Source organism: Aedes albopictus, chromosome 1, assembly GCF_035046485.1.
Source record: "Aedes albopictus strain Foshan chromosome 1, AalbF5, whole genome shotgun sequence".
Taxonomy (NCBI): domain Eukaryota; kingdom Metazoa; phylum Arthropoda; class Insecta; order Diptera; family Culicidae; genus Aedes; species Aedes albopictus.
In genome coordinates, this window is record NC_085136.1 from 28,372,617 (window position 1) to 28,393,357 (window position 20,741).

Genomic DNA, 20,741 nt, shown 5'->3' on the forward strand with positions numbered 1-20,741 from the left:
TCAGAGACAAACAGACACAACAATAACACAATTTCTCACTAATATTTCTCAGTGTTTTAATTAGTTGGAGTGTTGATGTGCTCGGCAATAATGTTAAGCTGGTCGAGGACTAACAGTTGATGGGCCGTTTGATTCGAAATTTCACTAATAGGTGGCGCTAAAGAGCCTATATTTTTTTAATCTTAGGACGCTGGTTACTTAGAAAGATGGTTTCCACGGCAAAACTGTTTGGTGAGTTAAGAGCCTACAGTTTGATGATGCAAAATTTCATCTCTAGGCGGTGCTAGTTACAAATTTAGTCACAAATAGGTAACAAATAGGTTGCAAATGACTAAAATCTCTTAAAATTCATTCAACAATAGAATTTCCAATCCACTACGACTCCAGCGATGCTCTCTCTCTTTCTCTCTTGCACACACCATCGAGTATGTTTGACGATGCTATCCGTACGGCCACAAGTTTGCCAAGTAAGCAGAACAAACATATACCCACACATAAATGGTACTCATTGTCACTATGTTGTACAGCGTGAGCCACGACGCAAAAAGTAACGTGTTCAACAAAATGGGTAAACCTGAAAGTCATGGCAATGAATCCTGAGATAAATTAGATATAAAATATGCATGCTCGGTACCGCCACCTATATGTGCAGTTCCGAATTATACGGTCGATTAACTGTAAGTCGTTGATCTACCCAACAACTTTGCCGAAGACTCCACGTTTCTTTGAGCTCAGAATCCTGAAATATATGACATACAGTGTCGGACAAAACAATAGGATCACCGGTCTTATTTCATACAAAATGACCAAGTTTGACGATATGGTACTCGGTTTCTAGTTAACCGATTTGGCTGAAATTTTGACAGCTGACATGGAATGACGGGAATTCTGATTTGTATAAAACTGATTGAATTCTGTTCACTACATCAAAAGTTACAGATATACGGTGCGACAGAATTCCAACACCAGATTTGTATAATGGTTATTTGTGGTTATGTAATTCATTAAAAATGTCCCCAAGGCATCCTTAATTTTAGTACTTGTTTATCAATCATCAAGTATCAGATACATAAATATATCCTTTGATGATGGCAATCTGAAAGTGGTCCTATTATTTTGTCGTTTCGCATATCTGTAACTTTTGATGTAGTGAACAGAACTCAATCAATTAAATACAAATCAAAATTCACGCAACTCCATGGCGACTGTCAAAAATTCAGCCAAATCGGTTCACCAGAAACTGAGCATCCCATCGTCAAACTTGGTCATTTTGTATGAAAAATGTTTGGTGGTCTTATTGTTTTGTCCGACACTGTATACAATTTGGATGCTGACCAATGCCATCTACGTATGGCAAATTTCCAAATTTAGCGGCCCATGGTCAGTAAGAACTTGGCCTACGCAACAACTTTTCCGAAGACTCCATCTTTCCAAGTGATCAGAATCCCGCGATATATGAGATATATGAAATATGCGTGCTCAGTAACGCCACCTATACGTGGAGTTCCAAATCAAACGCTACATCACCTGTAAGTCCTTGACGTACCCAACAACTATGCCATAGAAAGAGTGCTCAAGATCCTGATAAGGAGTGTATCGGAAAGTAGTTGAAAATGTTCAGGATACTATATCTCGAAACTGGGTTGATCTTTTCATTTCGATCTTCTATGAAATTTTCACAATATGGTTAGGTTAAGAACAGCTTGAAAACATTTGGAAAATGTTTAGTATTATTGCAAATATGGTTAAATGAATACACCTCACAAAATAAAAATCTGCACAAAATGCAATTTTGTTAAGATTTTTCAACATTTCAAAAATCTGCAGCGAATAAAACTTGTACGTTAAAAATCTGGAAAACATTGATGCTTGTTAACAGTTATGTACACATAACATATCATTCAACACCGACTTTCAAAATTCATATCAAACTTTGAAGTTCTGCTTTTAATATCTTAAAAGGTTATAAAATTTTATTTTTTGCTCTAACTTACTCGTCCATAAATTAAAAAACATACCCTATTTAAAAAAAAGGGAATTTTTCATTTTATGTATTTTTATTTGCGTAAACATGATTTGAAGGAGCATAGAAAAAATGCATTCCTCAAAAAAAGGCCTTTTTTCATTTTTAAGAATTGCGCTTAAATGCAGTGGAGATTTTTCTTGAAAAAAATATTTTGTCCATATCATGAGGATTCTGGAGCTTATTATATTTGCACAAAAAAGTTAACAATTTTCGAACATTATCAAACTTTTTTCGCAATTTTATTTTTTTAGAATGTGTGCAAAAATTTAAAAACATGCGTTCAGTAATCTGGGTTAAAAATCCAGTTAAAAGAACATTTTTAGAAAATCATAAAAGCCATTTCTTTTTTCAAGGATTTATACAGTATCTCCAAAAATTATATTACCTAAAAGTAGTATTAAACTATTTTTGAGGCTATTTTAAACATTTTCAACTACTTTACGATACACTCCTTATATGAAATATAAAATTTGCACGATTAGTTGCGCCATCTATGTGTGAAATTTTCAAACAAACGGTGCATCATGAGTAATTCTATGTGGTCAGGATCTTGATATATATGTGCTCAAATACTGAATACTTACAGGCTCACTAGCGCCACCTATATATGAAATTCCGAATAGGAAGCAATCAGTGAAGTACTAGATTGAAAGTAGTGAGCTGGATTTTTGTATGGTGAGATGATCAATTTTCCATTTCTGCAATAAAACGGTGCAAACAGCGTGGGTTATACGATTTCTTGCCTAATTTGATGATGTTTGAGCAAAAGTTTGAGTAACTGTGTTGTTCAAGTTGCAAGAAATCAATAATACAACAACACAGTTACCCAAACTTTTGCTCAAACATCATCAAATTAGGCAAGAAATCGTATAACCCACGCTGTTTGCACCGTTTTATTGCAGAAATGGAGAATTGATCATCTCACCATACAAAAATCCAGCTCACTACTTTCAATCTAGTACTTCACTGATTGCTTCCTATTAAACGATCCAGCATCTGTAAGTCCATGCCCAACCCAACAACTTTACTGAAGTCACCGATGTTCTAATAAATCAGGATGCGATACAGAAGAACGAATTTGGGGTCCGAATGGAATTGATCAAAAGAATTTTCTGAGAAGTTTTTTTTTTCTTGAAATACATTCAAAGAATTCTTCAAGGATTACTTCTGAAGTTCCTTCAGAGATTCGAGTATAAATTCTTCCAAAGATACTCTTTGAATTACTTTACCTTATGAATTACATCACGAATACCCTCAATAACTTCCCCAGGAATTTAATCAAGCATTCCTCCAAGAGATTATTAAAAAAAATCAACGTAAATTTCTCTATGGATTCCTATGGGATTTCCGTCATTCTTCGACGTTCTTTTTTCAGGACTTAACCAAGAATTATTTCTAGGATCCCTCCAAAAAATCTTTTAATGATTCGTGAAGTTTTTTTTTTTAATATTCCTCCAGAAGCTCCTTTAGCATTCCTCTAGAATTTATTCGAGGATTACTCCCTAAATTCCATGAAAGAATCTTTTTGGAATTCCTTAAATTATTTTTTCAAGAATTTCTTTCAGAATTCCCAAAAGTTTCTCTTGATTTTTTTTCGAAGATTTCAGCAACTACATCAAAGTTTCCTCGAAGATTTCGTTCAACAATTCCTTCATAAATCCCTTCAAGAATCTATCCAGCAACACTTTCCAAGGCATCAGGAATTTATTCCAGTATACCTTCAAGAACTCCTTTATGGTTTCTTTCAGGTATTGCTCAAAAGTTTGACCTGGAACTTTTTGAATGTTAGCTCGCAGAATTCCTGGAAATACTTTCCAGGATTCCACTGCTAATTCATTTCAGAATATCTTGAAGATTTTTTCTTGAAGATTTTTCCAGGAATTTATTTGAGGATTCCTACAGAAATTTTGAACGGATTTCTGAAGAATCCTGAAAAACATTCCTGGAAGAGTCCGTGAAGGAATGACTGGAGCAATCCTTTTAAGAAGTTTTAAAGAAAATTACTGAAGGAGTCTTTGATGGAATTCATAAAAACATCTTTGAAGGAATCCCTGAAGGTATCCTTGGAGAAATTCTTGGATAAACCCATGTCAGGATGTCGGGAGGCATTTTGGAAGGAATTCTTGAAATTGTGCGTGGAAACATCTTTGAAGAGATTATTGGAGGCGTCCTTCAATAAATTACTGGAGAAATTCTCAAATAAATTTCTGGAGGAATTCTTGAATGAATAACTGGAGGATTCTTTGAAGGAATTCCAGGAGATAATAATGAGAAAAAATCTGGTGGGGGGGAGTGGGTGGAGCAATTCATGGTGAAATTCTTGGTAGATTTTTTTAGAAATCCTCGAATAGATTTCTGGAAGAATTCTTGGAGGAACCCTTGAAGAAATGGCGGGAGGGATCTTTTTAGTAATTACTGAACGAACCGTTTGAGCAATGACTGGAAGAATCCCTTTAGAAATTTCTGGAGCAATCATTGAAGGAATTACTGAATAAGTCCTTGAAGAAATCTGAAGGGATATTTGAAGGAATCCCTGAAGCAGTCCTTAAAAAAAATTACTGGATGAATCCATGAATAAATTCCTAAAGAAATCCTTGACAAAATTTCCGGAGAAATTTTGGAAGGAATTCATGGAGGAATTATTGAAGTCAGTCTTGGAGAATTCCTTGAAGAGATTGTTGGATTTCTGAAGGAATCCTTGAAAGAATTCCTGGTAGAATCCTGGAAGGCATTCCTGGAGCAATCTTTGAAGGAATCCTTTTATAAATTACTAGATGAGCCTTTGGATTAATGACTGGAAGAATCCGTGTAAAAATTCCTGGAGAAATCCTTGAAGGAATTACTGGGATAACCTTGAAAGATTCCAGATAACATCATTGATGGAACCCCCGAAAGAGTCCTTGAAGAAATTCCTGGATGAATTCATAAAGAATTTCGTGAAGAAATTCTTTGCGAATTTATGGGGAAATGTGTGGACGAATTGCTGGAGGAATTTAGGAAGGAATTTCTGGAAGAATTCTTAACGTCAGTCGTGGAGAAACTCTAGAAGAAATTGTTAAATGGATTCGTGAATGAATTACTGGAGAAATTATTGACGGAATTGCTGGAGGAATCCTTGAAATAATTCCTTAACTAGCCCTTGAAAGAATTCCTGGAGTATAGCGTGAAGGGATTCCTGGAGGAATTAATGAAATAATTCTTGGATAAAGAGCAAGGACTAGAAGAATCCTTTTAGAAATGTCTGGAACAATCATTGAAGGAATTCCTGGAGAAGTCCTTGGATGAATTTCTGATGACATTTTTGAAAAAAAAAAAATGTTAGAGGAATCTTTGAATAAAATCCTGAATGAGTACATGAAACAATTCGTGAAGTAATGCTTCACCAAATTTCTGGTATTCCTCCAGAATGAATGAATTTCTGGACGAATTTTGGAAGGAACTGCTTTGGGAATTCTTGAAGTCGTTCGTGGTGAAATCCTTGAGAAAAATGTTGGAGGAGTTCTTGAATGAGATACTGGAGAAATTATTAAAGAATAGCTGGAGGAATCCGCGAAGGAAAACCTGAGGGAATTAATGAAAGAATTCCTGGAGAAATCTTTCACATAATTTTTGGGGGTACTCGAGAAGGAATTTCTGGAGGATTTTTTAAGCAATTTCTGGGGAAACTCTGAAAGGATTTCCTGGAGTAATTCTCGAAAAAATTTGTAAAAAAAAATCCTTGGATGATTTGCTGGAAGAATCACGAAGGAAGTACTTGATGAATCCTTGAAGGAATTTTTGAAGGAATTCTTGACAGAATTCCTGGAGGTATCCTTAAACAAATTTCTGATAGAATCCTGGAATTCCTGTAGGAACCCTTAAAGGAATGACGAGAGGAATCTTTTTAGGAATTACTTGATGATCCCTTGTTGCAACGACTAGAAGAATGCCTTATAGAAATGTCTTGAGCAATCATTGAAAGAATTACTGGAGAAGTCCTTGGAGGAATTCCTGAAGACACCTTTGAAGTAATTCCTCAAAGAATCCACAAAGGTAATCGTGGAGTAATGCTTGACAGAGTTTCTGGAGAAATTCGAGGAGCAATTGCTTGATAATGTTTAGAAGGATCTACTTTTGGAATTCTTGAAGTTACTCGTTTAGAAATCCTTGTAGAAATTGTTCTTTAACGAATTACTGGAGAAATAATTAAAGGGACCTCCGTGAAAGGATTCCAGCGAAATTATTGAAATAATTCCGGGAGCAATTTTTGACAAAATACTCGAAAATGCTCACGGGATACTCGAGAAGGAATTTCTGGAGGATTTTTTAGGCAAATTCTGGGTAATTTTTATCGTTTTTTGTGTTTCTCGGTGAGCCAATGAAAACTTCTGATTCAACTTTGTAACTGTTTCTCTTCAGCCATCCTCAGACAATTTCGATCAACGCAGCAACTTTCAGCTCCTTTACTGCTGGGCAATCACGTACCTTCTCCTGAAAGGAATTTCTGGAGAAATTATCGAGAGAATTTGTTGAGAAGTCCTTGCAAGAATTATTGAAGGAATTATTGGAGGAATCCTTGAAGGAATATTTAAAGGAATATTTGAAGGAATTTCTGGAGAAATTCTTGGTAGACTTTTTGTAGGAATACTTGACGGTATTCCCGAAAGAATCCTTTAAGGAATGGCTAGAAGGGATCCTTTCGGGAATTACTGGATGAACTCTTGGAGCAATGACTGGAAGAATTCTTTTTGGAAATTTCTGGAGCAATCATTTAAGGAATTACTGGAAAAGTTCTGGAAGGAATTACCGTGTACCCCCGTTGGTTTGAACGACACCTCATGCAAACCAATGGGGTTCTTTTTTTTTTATTTGAACTTCTAGTAACCCTGTGGGCATTGAAAAACATACTGATGGCAACCCTTTTTGCTGTTTTGTTTTGATTCTGCGTTCCGTTTCACCCTGTTCCATTAGCAGAATGACGTTTGGACCATTTTTAGTTTTTAACGATGTGCAGATTAGGGGGGGTCCAATTGAAAAGTATCCAGATTAGATGCGGTCAAACCAACGGGGGTAGACGGTACTGATAACATCTTTGAAGAATTTTTTGAATGAATGGATCACTTAAGTAATTAAAACGGCCGCTATGAAATGAACAGATAACGGCACAGTAGCCTTGTGTATTTGACGTAACTCGACTGCTGTCACTGCGTTATCGTCCATATACGGTGGCGCTTTTGTTTTGATGCAGTGAGTAGCGGAAAAGTCGGCTTCAATGATCCATTATTAAAAAGATTTCTGGATGATCCATGAAGGAATTCGTGGAGTGATCCTTGACAGAATCTCTGGGGGGGATTCGTGGATGAATTGCTGGAAGAAAACTTTAGAGATTCTTGAGGTCATTCTTGAAGAATTGGTGTGGTGATTCTTGAATGATTAAAGAATTTGCTGGAGGAATCCGTGAAGGGATTCCTAAGAGAATTAATAAAAGAATTCCTGGAAAAGTCTTCGTCATAATTTTTAAGGGTACTCGAGAAGGAATTTCGGGAGGACTAGCAGCATTTTGCGAGCGCTAATGGCCGCCACGATTATTTCGCTCACTATCTGGTAGGAATCGGCCGATCTGACGTCTGGTCTGTGTCGTTTACCAGTTAATCGATAAGATTGATGATTGATATCTTATCAATCAGCTGCCAAACGACACAAGTCAAGCGTCAAATTGGCTGATCCCTACCAGAAAGTGAGCAAAATTCTGGCGACCATTAACGGTCGTAAAATGCTGGATAAGGCTATTTCTGTGGGAACTCTTGGAGGAGTTCCTGGGGGGAATTCTCTAAAGAATTTGTGGAGAAATCTCTGAAAGTTCGATATTAAATAAAATATAATAATAATAATCGTGATTTTTACACAGGGTGACGTTATCCTTTCTTTTGTCAATGTTTGTAATCCTGCTCTTTGTATGATATTTCCCAAATTTCATACATTTTTGCACAAGACTGTGAAAATTATATGATATGATATGAATTCGATCCCAGGAAAAAAAATCCTCGAAAAATCTTTCAAAGAATTATGGTAAGAATTCCTGAAGGAATTCCAAAAAAGTCACTGGGGGAATCTCGAGCTCTTTCCCGTAAGTGATCGCTGAAGGAAGCCCTGAAACAAACCATCAGGAATCTTAGCAGAATTCCCTGAAAGAAACTCAAATGTAATCCCAGATAGAGTTCTCGAGGAATCATTGGAAAAATCCATGAAGCAATCCAACGAGAAATTTAGGAAAGAATTCCGAGCTGAATCCATGAAAAAAACCTGGAAATTCGAAAAAAAAAAACTTCAACACACTTCCCAATTAACATTTTCTAGTCAAATAGACTAGAAAAGGTTCTCAGAATCATCATAAAACCAAAATAAATGGTATATGGTTTTACGACGGTTCTCAAAACCTCTACAAGACAAATTGGTCACGGAAATGTTATTCGGCACTGAAAAATTAACCTATTAATGCTGTCTTCCCTTTTTTCCACACCAGGAGGCGCCAGCCGTCACGTCAACAGTGTATCGCTGATCGACCAGGCCGCCCGGGTGCTCTTTCCGGCGTCGTTCACCTTCTTCAACGTGATGTACTGGTTGTGCTACTACACCTACCAGGCCGATTTCACCTGGGCTCCCCTGAAGGAGGTCTAAAAGCTAAATAGCTTCGTTGACGATTTGAGAGAAACCGAAGTGTTGCAAACGAATTAGCCAATTTGACAATTATTCACCAATCTAGGTCTGAGCAATCACCGGGTCTGAGAACTGTCATAAAACCAAATTGTTTTGGTTTAGGTTTTATGGTGGCTTCTATGAGCTCCTCAAATCCGTTTAACTCCAGAAAAACACACGTGTATTACAGGGATTTCTTTCCTCATCGAGAACCACCGCGCCAATCCTAGTCAAGTCCTGATTTAATTCCTTAGAACGGTTCTCAGATTTTACATTATATAAAATAAATAAAGCACAAATACACAAACGGTTGTTGCATGCTGTTACGGTAGTGCAGGCCTGTAATATTAGGTCTAAGTAGTCGACTGTGTGTTGTCTTGTTCTTGCTTCTCACTAATTCAGCATCATCTTCTAAGAATTGTTGTTCTTCGAAAGCCTTTGCGACGCGACGCGTTGTTTACAATATAGGTAGTATCGATGTGTAGCTGCCTCTAAGCTGTTGTTGGTAAAAGTTACGTCGTTGTTACGAGTGTTAAAATTCCTGAACCATTCCGGTGTTTTTTGAGGATTTGCGTGAGTTTGGTAGAAAAGAAAATCCAAATCATCTAATCGTTACAAAATCGTGAATAGAAACCTTCGAAATACGTGTGCAAAAATGAAAAGCTTTCAAGCAGAATTGCATGAGGTCCCCAAGTTACGGAAAACCAGACATTTCACAGAAAGCACACACTCCCATGCTGAAATACGGCAACAGCGCGAAACTCGCAAGCTGAATAAGATACTTGACAAGTTCTCAGAAAATCAGCATTTTATTCATCATTTCGTTCACTTTAACAAATATCCCAAGTAATCTGGTAGCACTATCATTCAGCTTGTGCCCTACTACAATGCTAGTAGGGCGCAAGCTGGCATGCTCTTTATTAGCCGAATAATAGCCCTATAAAGCCAAAAAGGCGAAATATAGTGCTAATGGTTACACTTGCATTATGTTTTGTCTCTGAAATGAAGTTTGCTCATGAAGTTTATTGAATGACACTGGAGTGTTTTTTTTTAGTTTCGACGTGCGATGTTTGTTTTTTTTTTTTATTTTCAGGAAGAACCATGGTGTATCGATACTCTGCACGAAAACTTTACATTTTTGCACATGTTAAAGTCCTACACAGATTTTCTATGACTTGTTTTCAGTGTATAGGTACAAAGGCCACGGTTAAAACTGTTACTGATGATTCTAGCTCACAATTTAATCCATAAAGATGTTTTAATTATGTGTGATGGTTCATGTCGAATAGTAAGTAATTACGTTCACGATGTTCGTCAGAAAGGGGTTATCACAAGTGTGTAAAATATCTTCCGTTTTTCGCTTACTAATGAGTAGAATGAGTCGAACATTGTTAAGGGCCTAACAGCTAGCCATAACCTTCCAATCCCTTAATTGGATCTGATCTCTTTTCCAAACTTCCCCCTGAAATTGGTGTGATCAAAGCAATCGTTGCTCGTAAAAGATCTAATATCGAAACAAAAATATCATCGAAAAGCGCACGCCTACTGTGTTGTTGAATTATGTATCTCGCGTCTCTCACTATCTGGTGGTGGTGGTGGTGGTGATGTCTCTAATTAATTGGTTATCGGCTCACTGGTAATTATGGCTTTCAACGAGAAAGCAATGCGCATGTTACACCGAATGCACACAACACTGCCTTCCCCATCCCTCGAGTACATTGATTAAGATTGCGGATGCGGATGAAACTACTATGTAGAGGGGCTGTTAAACTTTTTTTTTTAATGGGCAATTGGAATCATGGTTTCGCCGGCGGTGAGGGCCTGTGGCGGCAGCGGAGCGTCCACCGTTAGGACACCGTCCTTGCTGAGCGAGGACTTGATCATCTCCGGGTTGCAGCCCTTCGGGAGCAGGAACTCCCGGTTGTACTCCCTGTAGACGGACTTGGTGTCGGACTTTTCCTCGTGCTTGGCGTGGACCTACGGAGGGAGATCGGGACAATTGATTAGATATGTTCTTGTCTTAGGAAGATTCCCAGCTCTCTTACCAGCAGCTTGTTGTCCACAGTCTTGACGACAATTTCCTCTGGGGCATACTGACTGACGTCGAAGCGCAGCTTCAGCACCTTGTTATCGCCATCCTCCTGAAATAAGGCGGAATAAGACCATTTAGAATAATAATTTTCCAACAAGGACTTTTCAATAAGCTGTAGGATTGGGCGACTTGATTGAATCGGACTACCATTTGATAAAACTATGTCCACAGAGAAACAGACGTCATACTCTGCTTGTCTCCCATCGATCACCTTTTTTTAACGGTTGATTCAAATATTCCGTAGTAGGTCGATTGACCACTCGCGGCGCTGGCATCATTTTCGTTCATGTTTGACGTTTGCTCACTATCGCCACCTAGTGATGGCCCGGCCAAACAAAATAAATTTAGTATTGGGCGATTAAGTTTTCGTGACGATGTTTTTTATGAATTTTCTTTTAAGTGTTGTGTCTGTTTCTCTGTGGTAGCTGTGCTGAGACACCGAAACAGCTCAATCGAAGCAATCGATTGATCTTTAAATATAAATCGGTACATCATAGCAACCTATGAATGTTTTTAGAAACAAAAATTGTCATAGAGCTTGCTGACGTTTATTCACCTCTCTCTTTCATGCATGCAGGCGGGATAGGATTTGTTTTCATCGGGAAACCTTTCCTGATGACAACAAATTCTATTTCGCCTGCATGTTTGAAAGAGAAAGGTGAATAAACGTCAGCAAGCTCTATAGGGCACTGCCTACCCAAGTAACCAGTCAGCATTTAAAAAAGCATTCATTCAGCATTATAGTAGCCTTTACGACAAGGCGTTCAATGCTAATTAGCCGTATATGCGCCTATAGTGCTACCTCACAGCAGGTTTTGGCAAAATAACGGGCTGTCTTAGTGCTATCCCTTCAGGAACGTCGTGACGAAATGTCAAAGAAGCGTAACGCCTCGTCGAGCAAAAAAAAAAACAAAAATAGATTGACGTCCGCTTCTCGTTTTCTCAGCCTGCTTCCCCGCTTCATCGTCCTTCCATATTCCAGCCGGTGCTAGGTGGTACTTTTTTGCTGATTTTTGTAGTGATGTAGGTTTGAACTTACGATCCGGAGATTGATTAATCATATCTTCTTCGGATTCTGCTGCTCCTGATCCACGATGCTAAAGCTGTCCCGGTAGCGTGCGTTGATTTAATCGCCAATATAAAGAATGATTCGATAACAGCTTCAGATTCAACATCCAAAACTTGTTTTCATTGAGATATTTCATTGTGGTAGAGCATTACGATCTCTTCTTTTAAATATCTGTGGAATATGATTGTTTCTTCCCTCTTTCAAACAATCCTATGATCCACCAAAGCATCCACCTATTCGGCACATATTTTCCGACGAAATGATAAATAATTGGTGTTTTTTGATGGACAAGTTCCCAATCCAATCCAGCTGCAGTAATGTTTTCTTTTGTGCTTTTGGATGAGTGGAGGATGAGGATGAGGAAAATGAAGAAACAAATAAGATGCACAAATTTGTAAACAGAAGCATAGGCTCTGTAAGAGAGAGACAAAATGTGTTGTCAAATGCGTAACATATCTCCCAACCTTTTTGCTCCTAGCATTAAAAGAGCAGTTGAAAAGCATTCTGTATGCTAACAAGTGTAACCACTTCAAGCAGTTGAAATGCTAATTAACAGCCGAAAGCTTTTGAGCAGCACAGCTTATGCTAACTCAAGGCAGCTATGCATTCGAACTGCTTATGTAGGGCAGCAAGCAGTTTAAATGCGTAATACGGGCTGATACACGGCTTATTCAAATGCTTAGTGGTCACCTGGGCAGTTTACCGAATTAACATGAATATTTTTGTTTCAAACGAACGAAATTTGTCTCCGTGTGGATTTGCTGTTGTTCTCACGCGTAACTATAACGACGCCCTTATTCCATAACGACATTCGTAGAAGCTTCTACTTACAGCAATATCATCACATCATCAATCGGAACGGTCTAGTTCTGCTGGGAACCTACCAGTATTTGAATGATCACCATCTTCAAAGCTTGCCTCTTAATGGATATGGCTCATCGATTCTTCGATATGAACATCCTCTGCCCCGTCCTCAAGCTTGAGTTTTCCCCCCTCTTGATTACGTAAACTAGGAATTATCATTATTTCTGGTCTCCGCCGTAGGCTCGTAGACCGGAAGTAACTCGATCTCCAGCTCGTACAAGTTACCCTAGAGATAGGCCGTGGCGATCAATTGTCCGTCCTTCTTCGACGATACTTCTACGCCTGCCTTGGTTAGCTTACTTACCGATATGAGGTTTTCCCGTAGACTTTCGACAACTTTCACGTTCTGTACTGGTGGGGCCACTCCTTGACAACTCATCTCGTCAACGACTCTAGCTTGATACGCTGATAGCAATGCTTGACCTTTTCTTGGCATCGTGGACAACTACAGGCTTCGTCTAGCTTCCCAATGCCTTCAAATATAGACTGTTTCAGAAATTATGAATACACTTTGTTTATTCAATAAAACGAACCATTTTGATGATTTCCACCATCTTTCTTCAGAATACAGCATATTGTGCCTAGATTTTTGTATTTCCTTTCAATTGTCATGATATTTTGAAGAACAGTCTAGTTATCGAACAATTTACTTCATTCTCCAAATTTGAATTTGCACAAAGGTGTTTTTTAATGATCTCAACATTACTTATCATTAAATGTCTAAAATTATCTAACTTTTATCACATTCGCTTTCTTAACAAGTTGCATAAGAAATGCCTTTATCAAAACCTGGGAAAAATCGATGAAGGCATTTCCACAACATTTTTTCTGTCATCAAGTTTCTTATTTTTTGAGGATTTCTTCGGAATATAAGAAATACCACACAGTTTCTTAGCTGTTCTGAACACATTTCATTGAAATAAATTTATTTTTTCAGCTCATTCGATCCTCCAAATGGCATAGTTTGTCATACCATAAAAAAAGAATGCAGTAAGCAGTAATGAACACATTCGTTTGCTTAACGTTTGTCGCTACCTGTGTTGTTGAGAAATTTGCAACAAAAATTTTTGCATTGAGAAGGTCCGTAATCACGGTTTTTGATCAAATATTCCAATGAAAGTTACTTTTACCAATCGAGAAATATCTTTTCTTATCGACACAGTAACTTTCATTGTGTTTGAAACTTGAATATTTTATTTGTGAGATTTTTCCCTTTTCTACTATGCTATATTTTTTTTACCACTTTGTGCAACTTCAAATTTTAATCATTTAGTTTTCAGAGCTCTATCTTCTAACTTTTACAAGAAACATCAACAAAGTTGACATTATTTGCTTCGTTAGATTGTTTACTATAAGAGCTAGAAAAAACTTTTTTGGATATTATGTTCAAATTGAAATGGCAGTCAATCGGTAGTGTATTTATAATTTCTGAAACAGTCTATACCTCTTCGAGCTCGCCAGATGTTTGGTTGCTGCGGAGTCCAGCTTGAATCTGATTACCTCCTAGATTCCTTCACATATCGTGATGTCATCCTGGGTCCAGGGACTTGACTAATTGTTCTTGTGCATCAACAGCCTTCACTTGAATTCGTCCTGCAGCAACATGATCCCTAATGAAACGGTGTTGCTTGCTTCGTTTGGTTTCCAAATTGCTGACCATGCCGATGCAACCTCTATTGTCTTCGGAAACATTGAAGATATGGCTACCGTAGTTTGCTTCTTGCTGCACCATGAAACAGTGGAACTTAGAATACATATCCGGACACCGATTTCCGGCCTTCATTATCAGCTGCCCGGTCTTGTAGTCGAAACTCAAGTACGGCGTTGGAATTTGCCTTCAGATATCGGACGACTCTCTTCAAACTTTGGGAGTGCTATTCCACTGGATTTTGTTGATACCGACCTAGATACCCGAGTGGAAAGCACATATCCGGTTCGACACACAGCATGATATACATTGAGCTCCCTGTACGGTTGTCTTGTAGGTATTCCATCTCGTTGTAGTTGCAGTCCTTCCTCCATTGGTGACTGTACTGGATTACATTCAGCCAACCCAAAAGTCTACACGATCTTTGCCACATGCGCATACTACGAAAGTTGAAGAGTTACAGATTCCCGATTGTATGCGACATTCATCCCATGGAAATGGCGTACCTCCCCGCAGTCGGTCATACAGAAAACGGTTGAAAGTTGTTGCTTGACGGCTCGACACATACTCGCCGAAGGTACTGGGATGTCCACCTCGATCTCGTAAAGATTCCCTCTCAAATTCGCAATAGCAATGACCTCATTGTCTTTATGAAAATCGCTACGGAACCGCAGAAGATGGCCACAACGCCCGCCTTCACCAGTTTCTTCACTAACATCAGGTTGTCTCGTAAACCAGGAACATTCAGTACTCCCTTCATGATCAGCAGGGTGTTCTTGTTATTTAGTGCTTCCAAAGATAGTTCTCATAAACTTGGACATCAACGTTTTTATGTCTTTTGCAACTAGAATTTCGATTGGTTGCTTCAGTCGGCGGCTTTCGAAGAATACAGCTACATCGCTTGTGTTCAAGCTAGTCCACCATGGCCACGCAGGCCATAGCGAGGCTAGCTCCGTAGGTGACCGTTTCTTAATAATAAATAAAAAAAACGCAAGACACCTTCCATCAAACTAGACGGCTGCCGACTGAGTAAACCAACAGGTTATGGGCCCAGGAGCGTGTTCCACAGCACGTATCGACCGGAAGAAGGATCGGCTGCATAAGCCGCGGAGTCACAGCACGGGATCCTTGGGCGGATGGATTGGCTGCAACGGAGAACAGGATCCATGGGATTGTTGGCGATACGGGTCAACTGGATGACTGCTGGCTGGTCACCGGACGGAGCTCGAGGATTGTTGAGTTGGATCGGATGCAGCTCGGTGGTCGCACCTGAACGAAGAGGTTGACGACAGGAGGAGTGATCCGGAACAGTGCTGAAAATTTCATTTCGTCATATCTAAATTCAATCACCTACAGCTCATTTTAGAAGCTGAACCTGAGAATATGGTATATGAAAAACTTGTGCGGCTAGACCAGTTCTGCAAGAAAGTCACGGAAAAACAGTTATTATTTGAATATTTAAGGTAAATGTCACGACCTACCTTTGAAAAATGCCAAATGATATTCACCGTGAATATCATTTGCATTTTTCGGAGGTAGTCCGTGACATTTACCTTAAATATTCGAAAAACATCGTTTTTTCCGTGACTTTCTTACAGAACTGATCTAGCTGCACAAGTTTTTTATATATCATATTCTCAGGTTCAGCTTCTAAAATGAGCTGTAGGTGATTGAATTTAGATACGACGAAATGAATTTTTCAACACTGATCCGGAAGACAACATGAAGGTGGAGCTCGAAATGGAACTGGTCGGAGCTTGGAACTGGAACTGGCTGGTGCAAGCGTCGGAGTTGGGCCACTTGCCAAGTGTTGAAGTGAGCAGGAGCTTCGAGCCAGGAGGAGGTAATCGTGGTTCGAAGGTTGCGACGCTAAGGAGGAGTGTTGGAAGATAGGTAGCTCGGGTAGCGTTGAACCTTCAGGTACGAGTTTAAAGTGTTGAACATGGCCAAGGCGAAGATAACATTCGATCGGTTGAATGATTTCAACTGGGCCCATAACCTATTGGAGCTAGTCTACCATGGCCACGCAGGCCATAGCGAGGCTAGCTCCGTCGGTGACCGTTTCTTAATAATAAATAAAAAGAACGCAAATCCCGGGACGGTAAACCAACAGGTAATGGACCCCGGTTTCGAGAAGAAATTGTGGTGAAAGTGGTCTCTTGTCGAAGAGGCATTTTGTGTGAACGATCTGCGTTTTCATGGTTCATGTGAACGTTCTGATTAATTACCTCCCGGTGGGATCAGTGCTGTAATGACTTAGCAGCCGTCTAGTTTGATGGAAGGTGACTACAGCGTTCTTTTTATTTATTATTAAGAAACGGTCATCGACGGGACTAGCCTCGCTATGGCCTATGTGGCAATAGTGGACTAGCTTCGAACAGCATGAACCTGAATCGAGCTTGAACACCAGCTTATCAGTTCGTGGTTTCTCCATCTTGCGATTTCCTACGAAACTTACCGGCTTCCGTTGATCTATCGAATTTTCTTCACTGCCTTTCTGTCGACAATCTTTCTTCAGAGTTTCCTTCAGATGTCCTCGTTTACCGCACTTGTGGCACTTGCCTTGAAACTGCGCTAGCTTTCGATTCTTTTCTCCAGAAAACGTTGCCAACTTGACATCGCCCGAGACTTCGTGACGTTCGGTTCGTTTTAGCTGCTCCTCTAATAAGCGTTACTTGACGATTTCCAAACTCATCTCTTCCTCAGGAATGTTTTCAAGTGAAGTGTTGTCACCGAGGGATCAAACGTATTCGGAAGAGTTTAAAAAAGCAGAATGACCTGGTCAGCTTCCTCGATTCTTGCGCGTGCAGTCTTCAATTGCCGGATCAGGTCTTAAAAAACCAGGAGAAGCACTTTCACAGAACAACAACAACAGTCCTTGAGCTTCAAACGATTCAGTTGCTTCCTCACCAGGTTTTGATCGACCACTTCGCAAAAGTGTTCTCGAGCGTTTTCCACATTTCCTTTGCCGTTCGCTTCTCACAGACAATCGCCAGACATTCGTTTATCAAGAAACTGACGATAAACGACTTGGCCTTCCGATCTTTCCAGCCGGGTGCTTCGGGTGCATCCTTCGTTTTCGTGTTCAAAACGCCCACGGAGTCCAAGAATATTTTGACTCTGAAGCTATAGTGCTGGAAACCTGTACCACCTTCGAATTGTGGAACATCACACACAGCTTCTCTCGTAGAGGTGCCCATGGATTACTGCACGAATTTGTACTAGCTTGCCTACTCTCACACGAAATTTGAAGTTTGAGCGGTATCGGCACCTCTCAAACGTCAAATTTTCTCTGAGAGTAAAGAGCCAATTAGACGAGCAAATATATTTGTCATTGTAGTTCGACATTTATCCAAGGCTGCCATGATTCACGTACACAGATAAAAATAATGATATTTACACGTAATGTAAACTTAATTTTAGCCATGTAAACTTAGTGTTACGATGGTTTACATGATATATCATGTAAATTTGAGTTATATGTCATGTAAATACTCAGAGTCATGATGAATTACATGACATATAATGGAAGTTTACATGATAATTCATGACTTTTACATGATATGTCATGTAAACTTCTGTGATATCCCACGCTCCAATCATGTGCATCATATGTCACAGAATATTACATTATTTTTTCGATCTGTGTAGTGTTGGTCATTTGTTGGGCTTGTTTGCCCAAACATTTGTCATCATAGCAAACAGTCTAATGGCACCTTAAGTAGGTCAGCATAAGGTGAAACATCAAGAAATCCCATTGCAATTTTTCATACAAACTTTGGAGGCACAATTCTGACGAACAAAGCATCAAGCCAAGCCGTACTTGTTTTTCCTGGTTTTGCTCATTTGCAAAAAGAGGCAGCTTTTACAAATCGATAGCATTTGTTTACAAATTTTCAAGATTTGTGCTCTTGAAAACGTGAGTAGGGGCCATTGTGGCAGCCATGTTTGTATTCTTTGAAGTTTCTCCATAAATTCGTGCAGTGGACCATAACCTTTTATAAACGCAGAACTTGGTTGAACAACGTGTGGTTTATTGAACAATTGACTTGAGAATAACATGAAAAAGCGAAAGTCAGAGAAGCAGGATTGCTGTGATTGATAACGACGTTTGAAAAATATTATACGGCTTAAATTGGTTGGATTTTTGCACTATCGCTGGAAATGCAATTTACTCATTTTTTGAGCTGTTCCAGTTAAGCTCAGTTTTTGTGTAAATCTTACTCATTTTAGAGTAACTTTTTCTTAGCGTGCAGTTGGTAGAACCGCGCGCGACACTGCGGCCATGATGGATTTCGATTTGACGCTTATCTAACACGCACACTACTAAAAAAAAGGCATGTAATTTTCGTATGCATCATTCAGCAATGTGTAAGGGAGACTGGGGAGACTTGATCCCTTTTTCTTAATTTACCTGAAACTTTAAGAAAAAACACAAAACTAGATCCGATTTCCGTACAAAATGGCAGGAAAACATCTATTGCAAGTTAATACACAACAAAAGGCCTTTAAATTATTGTTAAAGTTTTCAAAACTGTGTTTTTATGGAGGCATGTCTTATGATGTATTTTTCAAAAATGGGTGACACTTGATCCCCCTTTGAGCACATGGTTTATTTAAAGGGAAAATAATTCCAGAGTCTTCCTATTCATTTTCTTTTCGAGTTTTCTTGTATTTTCGATGAATATGGAGTTTTTGAAATTGTAAGATTTCCTTAAATTTTTAAGGATATGCCGTATTTTCAAAATGGGGAGACTTGATCCCCCTTTTCTTGGTTTGTACCAAATATAATAGATTATCTTTGTTTGAATAGTTCGATTTCCTGCCGCAAGTAGGTGCTCTTGTCGGACGAATCTGTTCGCCGATCGATGGTATGGGAAATGGAAGGAGTGGGTTATCTTGTACTTAAAAATCTTTGTTTGTACTAAAATTATAATTATCTGACACATTTTATCGTTGAATAGACTAGAATTCCAAGTAAATAGGGACTTCCGAATAGAATTTCATTTTTCACATGTATAATGTGTGTGTAATCCTCGAGGGATCAAGTCTCCCCATGTCACTGTTGTGTATACTAAGCTGAATTAATTAAAATATGGTAACAACAGCCTTATTTGGATAAATAAGTTTGAAAGTATTTTATTTAAACTATGTGCTATGAAATTTTGACACGATTTGGTTCAATTTTCACAATGTTATTGAGATTTTTCGGAATCGCCTAAAAGATTTTTGAAGGACTGAAAACAAACCATCAGCCGTTAAAAAATAATGCAATGTACAATCAAAATCACTTGTAGCCAAAACATAGTCGTTTGTCCAGGAGTAGTTTTGGAAAAAAATATACTAGAAGAAAAATGTTTTTGATTCCGAGCAAATATGGGGGGAACAAGTCTCCCCAGGGATCAAGTCTCCTTAGTCTCCCCTACGCTGAAAAACGTCAAAGCGATCGAATACTCGCGCATCTGGTGGAAGGATCGCGCAAATCAAATGAAATTTGAATTATCCGCTAAATGCATGTGCCGAGTCGTTTTGAAGAGTGTTTCGTCTGTTTGTCTGTGCGTTTACCTTCAGTCCGACTTTTGCTGCTTCACGTTTCAGGCGAGTGTACACTGTACAGTTCTGCCACCGTTTCAAATGTTCTAGCAAAACATGTCATCCGCAAAACAGACAAATTGGCGTAACAATCGTACGGCGGCTGTTGAGCCCTTCTCGTCGCATAACACTTTCCAGGGCGATATTGAACAGCAGGCATGAAAGCCGCTCACTTCGTCGCAGTCAACGGCGAGATTCGAATCAACTAGACAAATCTCTCGAAACCCTTACGTTGTTTGTTACACCGTCCAAAGTCGCTTTCATCAGTCTAGTAAGCTTCCCGGAGAAGCCATCATCGTCCATGATTTTCCATAGCTCTGTGCGGTCGATACTGTCGTACGCCACCTTGAAGTCAATGAACAGGTGGTGCGTTAGGACCTGGTATTCGCGGCATTTTTGAGGATTTACCGCACGCTGGAGATCTCGTCCGTTGTCGAGCGAACATCGACGAAGCTGACTTGATAACCTCCCACGAACTCATTTTCTTTGGGTGAAAGACGACGGTAGATGATCTGAGATAGCACTTTGTGACCGCTTGCAAGGTCTCACACTCCAACTCATCGCTTTTCTTGCAGATGGGGCATATGACAGCTTTCTTCAAAACCTCCGGTAGCTGTTGGGTCTCCCAAATCCGGACTATTAGCCGGTGCAGGCAGGTGACTAACATTTCCAGCCCCATCTTAATGAGTTCAGCTCCTATACCTTACCTATCCTTACCAGCTGACTTATTGTTCTTCAGCTGCTGGATAGCGCCCTTAACTTCCCTCAATGTGGG

At 39.3% G+C, this 20,741-nt stretch overlaps 2 protein-coding genes across 5 annotated transcripts in view; one reads left to right on the plus strand and one right to left on the minus strand.

The window, feature by feature from the left end:
* The window catches only part of LOC109428426 (gamma-aminobutyric acid receptor subunit alpha-6), a 90,181-nt gene extending 81,027 nt beyond the window's left edge, over positions 1-9,154 (plus strand). Inside the window, exon 8 of the mRNA XM_062844282.1 lies at positions 8,529-9,154. Within this exon, the coding sequence (XP_062700266.1) occupies positions 8,529-8,683 (155 nt within the window). The 3' untranslated portion in view covers positions 8,684-9,154. The remainder of the gene's footprint in view (positions 1-8,528) is intronic.
* Positions 8,926-20,741, minus strand: part of LOC109428427 (heat shock protein beta-1) — a 46,434-nt gene continuing 34,618 nt past the window's right edge. For all 4 annotated transcript variants that reach the window (XM_062844283.1, XM_062844284.1, XM_019704182.3 and 1 more), the window contains 2 exons: positions 10,747-10,842; positions 8,926-10,678 (listed from right to left, as the gene is read on the minus strand). In XM_062844283.1, the coding sequence (XP_062700267.1) occupies positions 10,481-10,678; positions 10,747-10,842 (294 nt within the window). In that variant the 3' untranslated portion in view covers positions 8,926-10,480. The remainder of the gene's footprint in view (positions 10,679-10,746; positions 10,843-20,741) is intronic.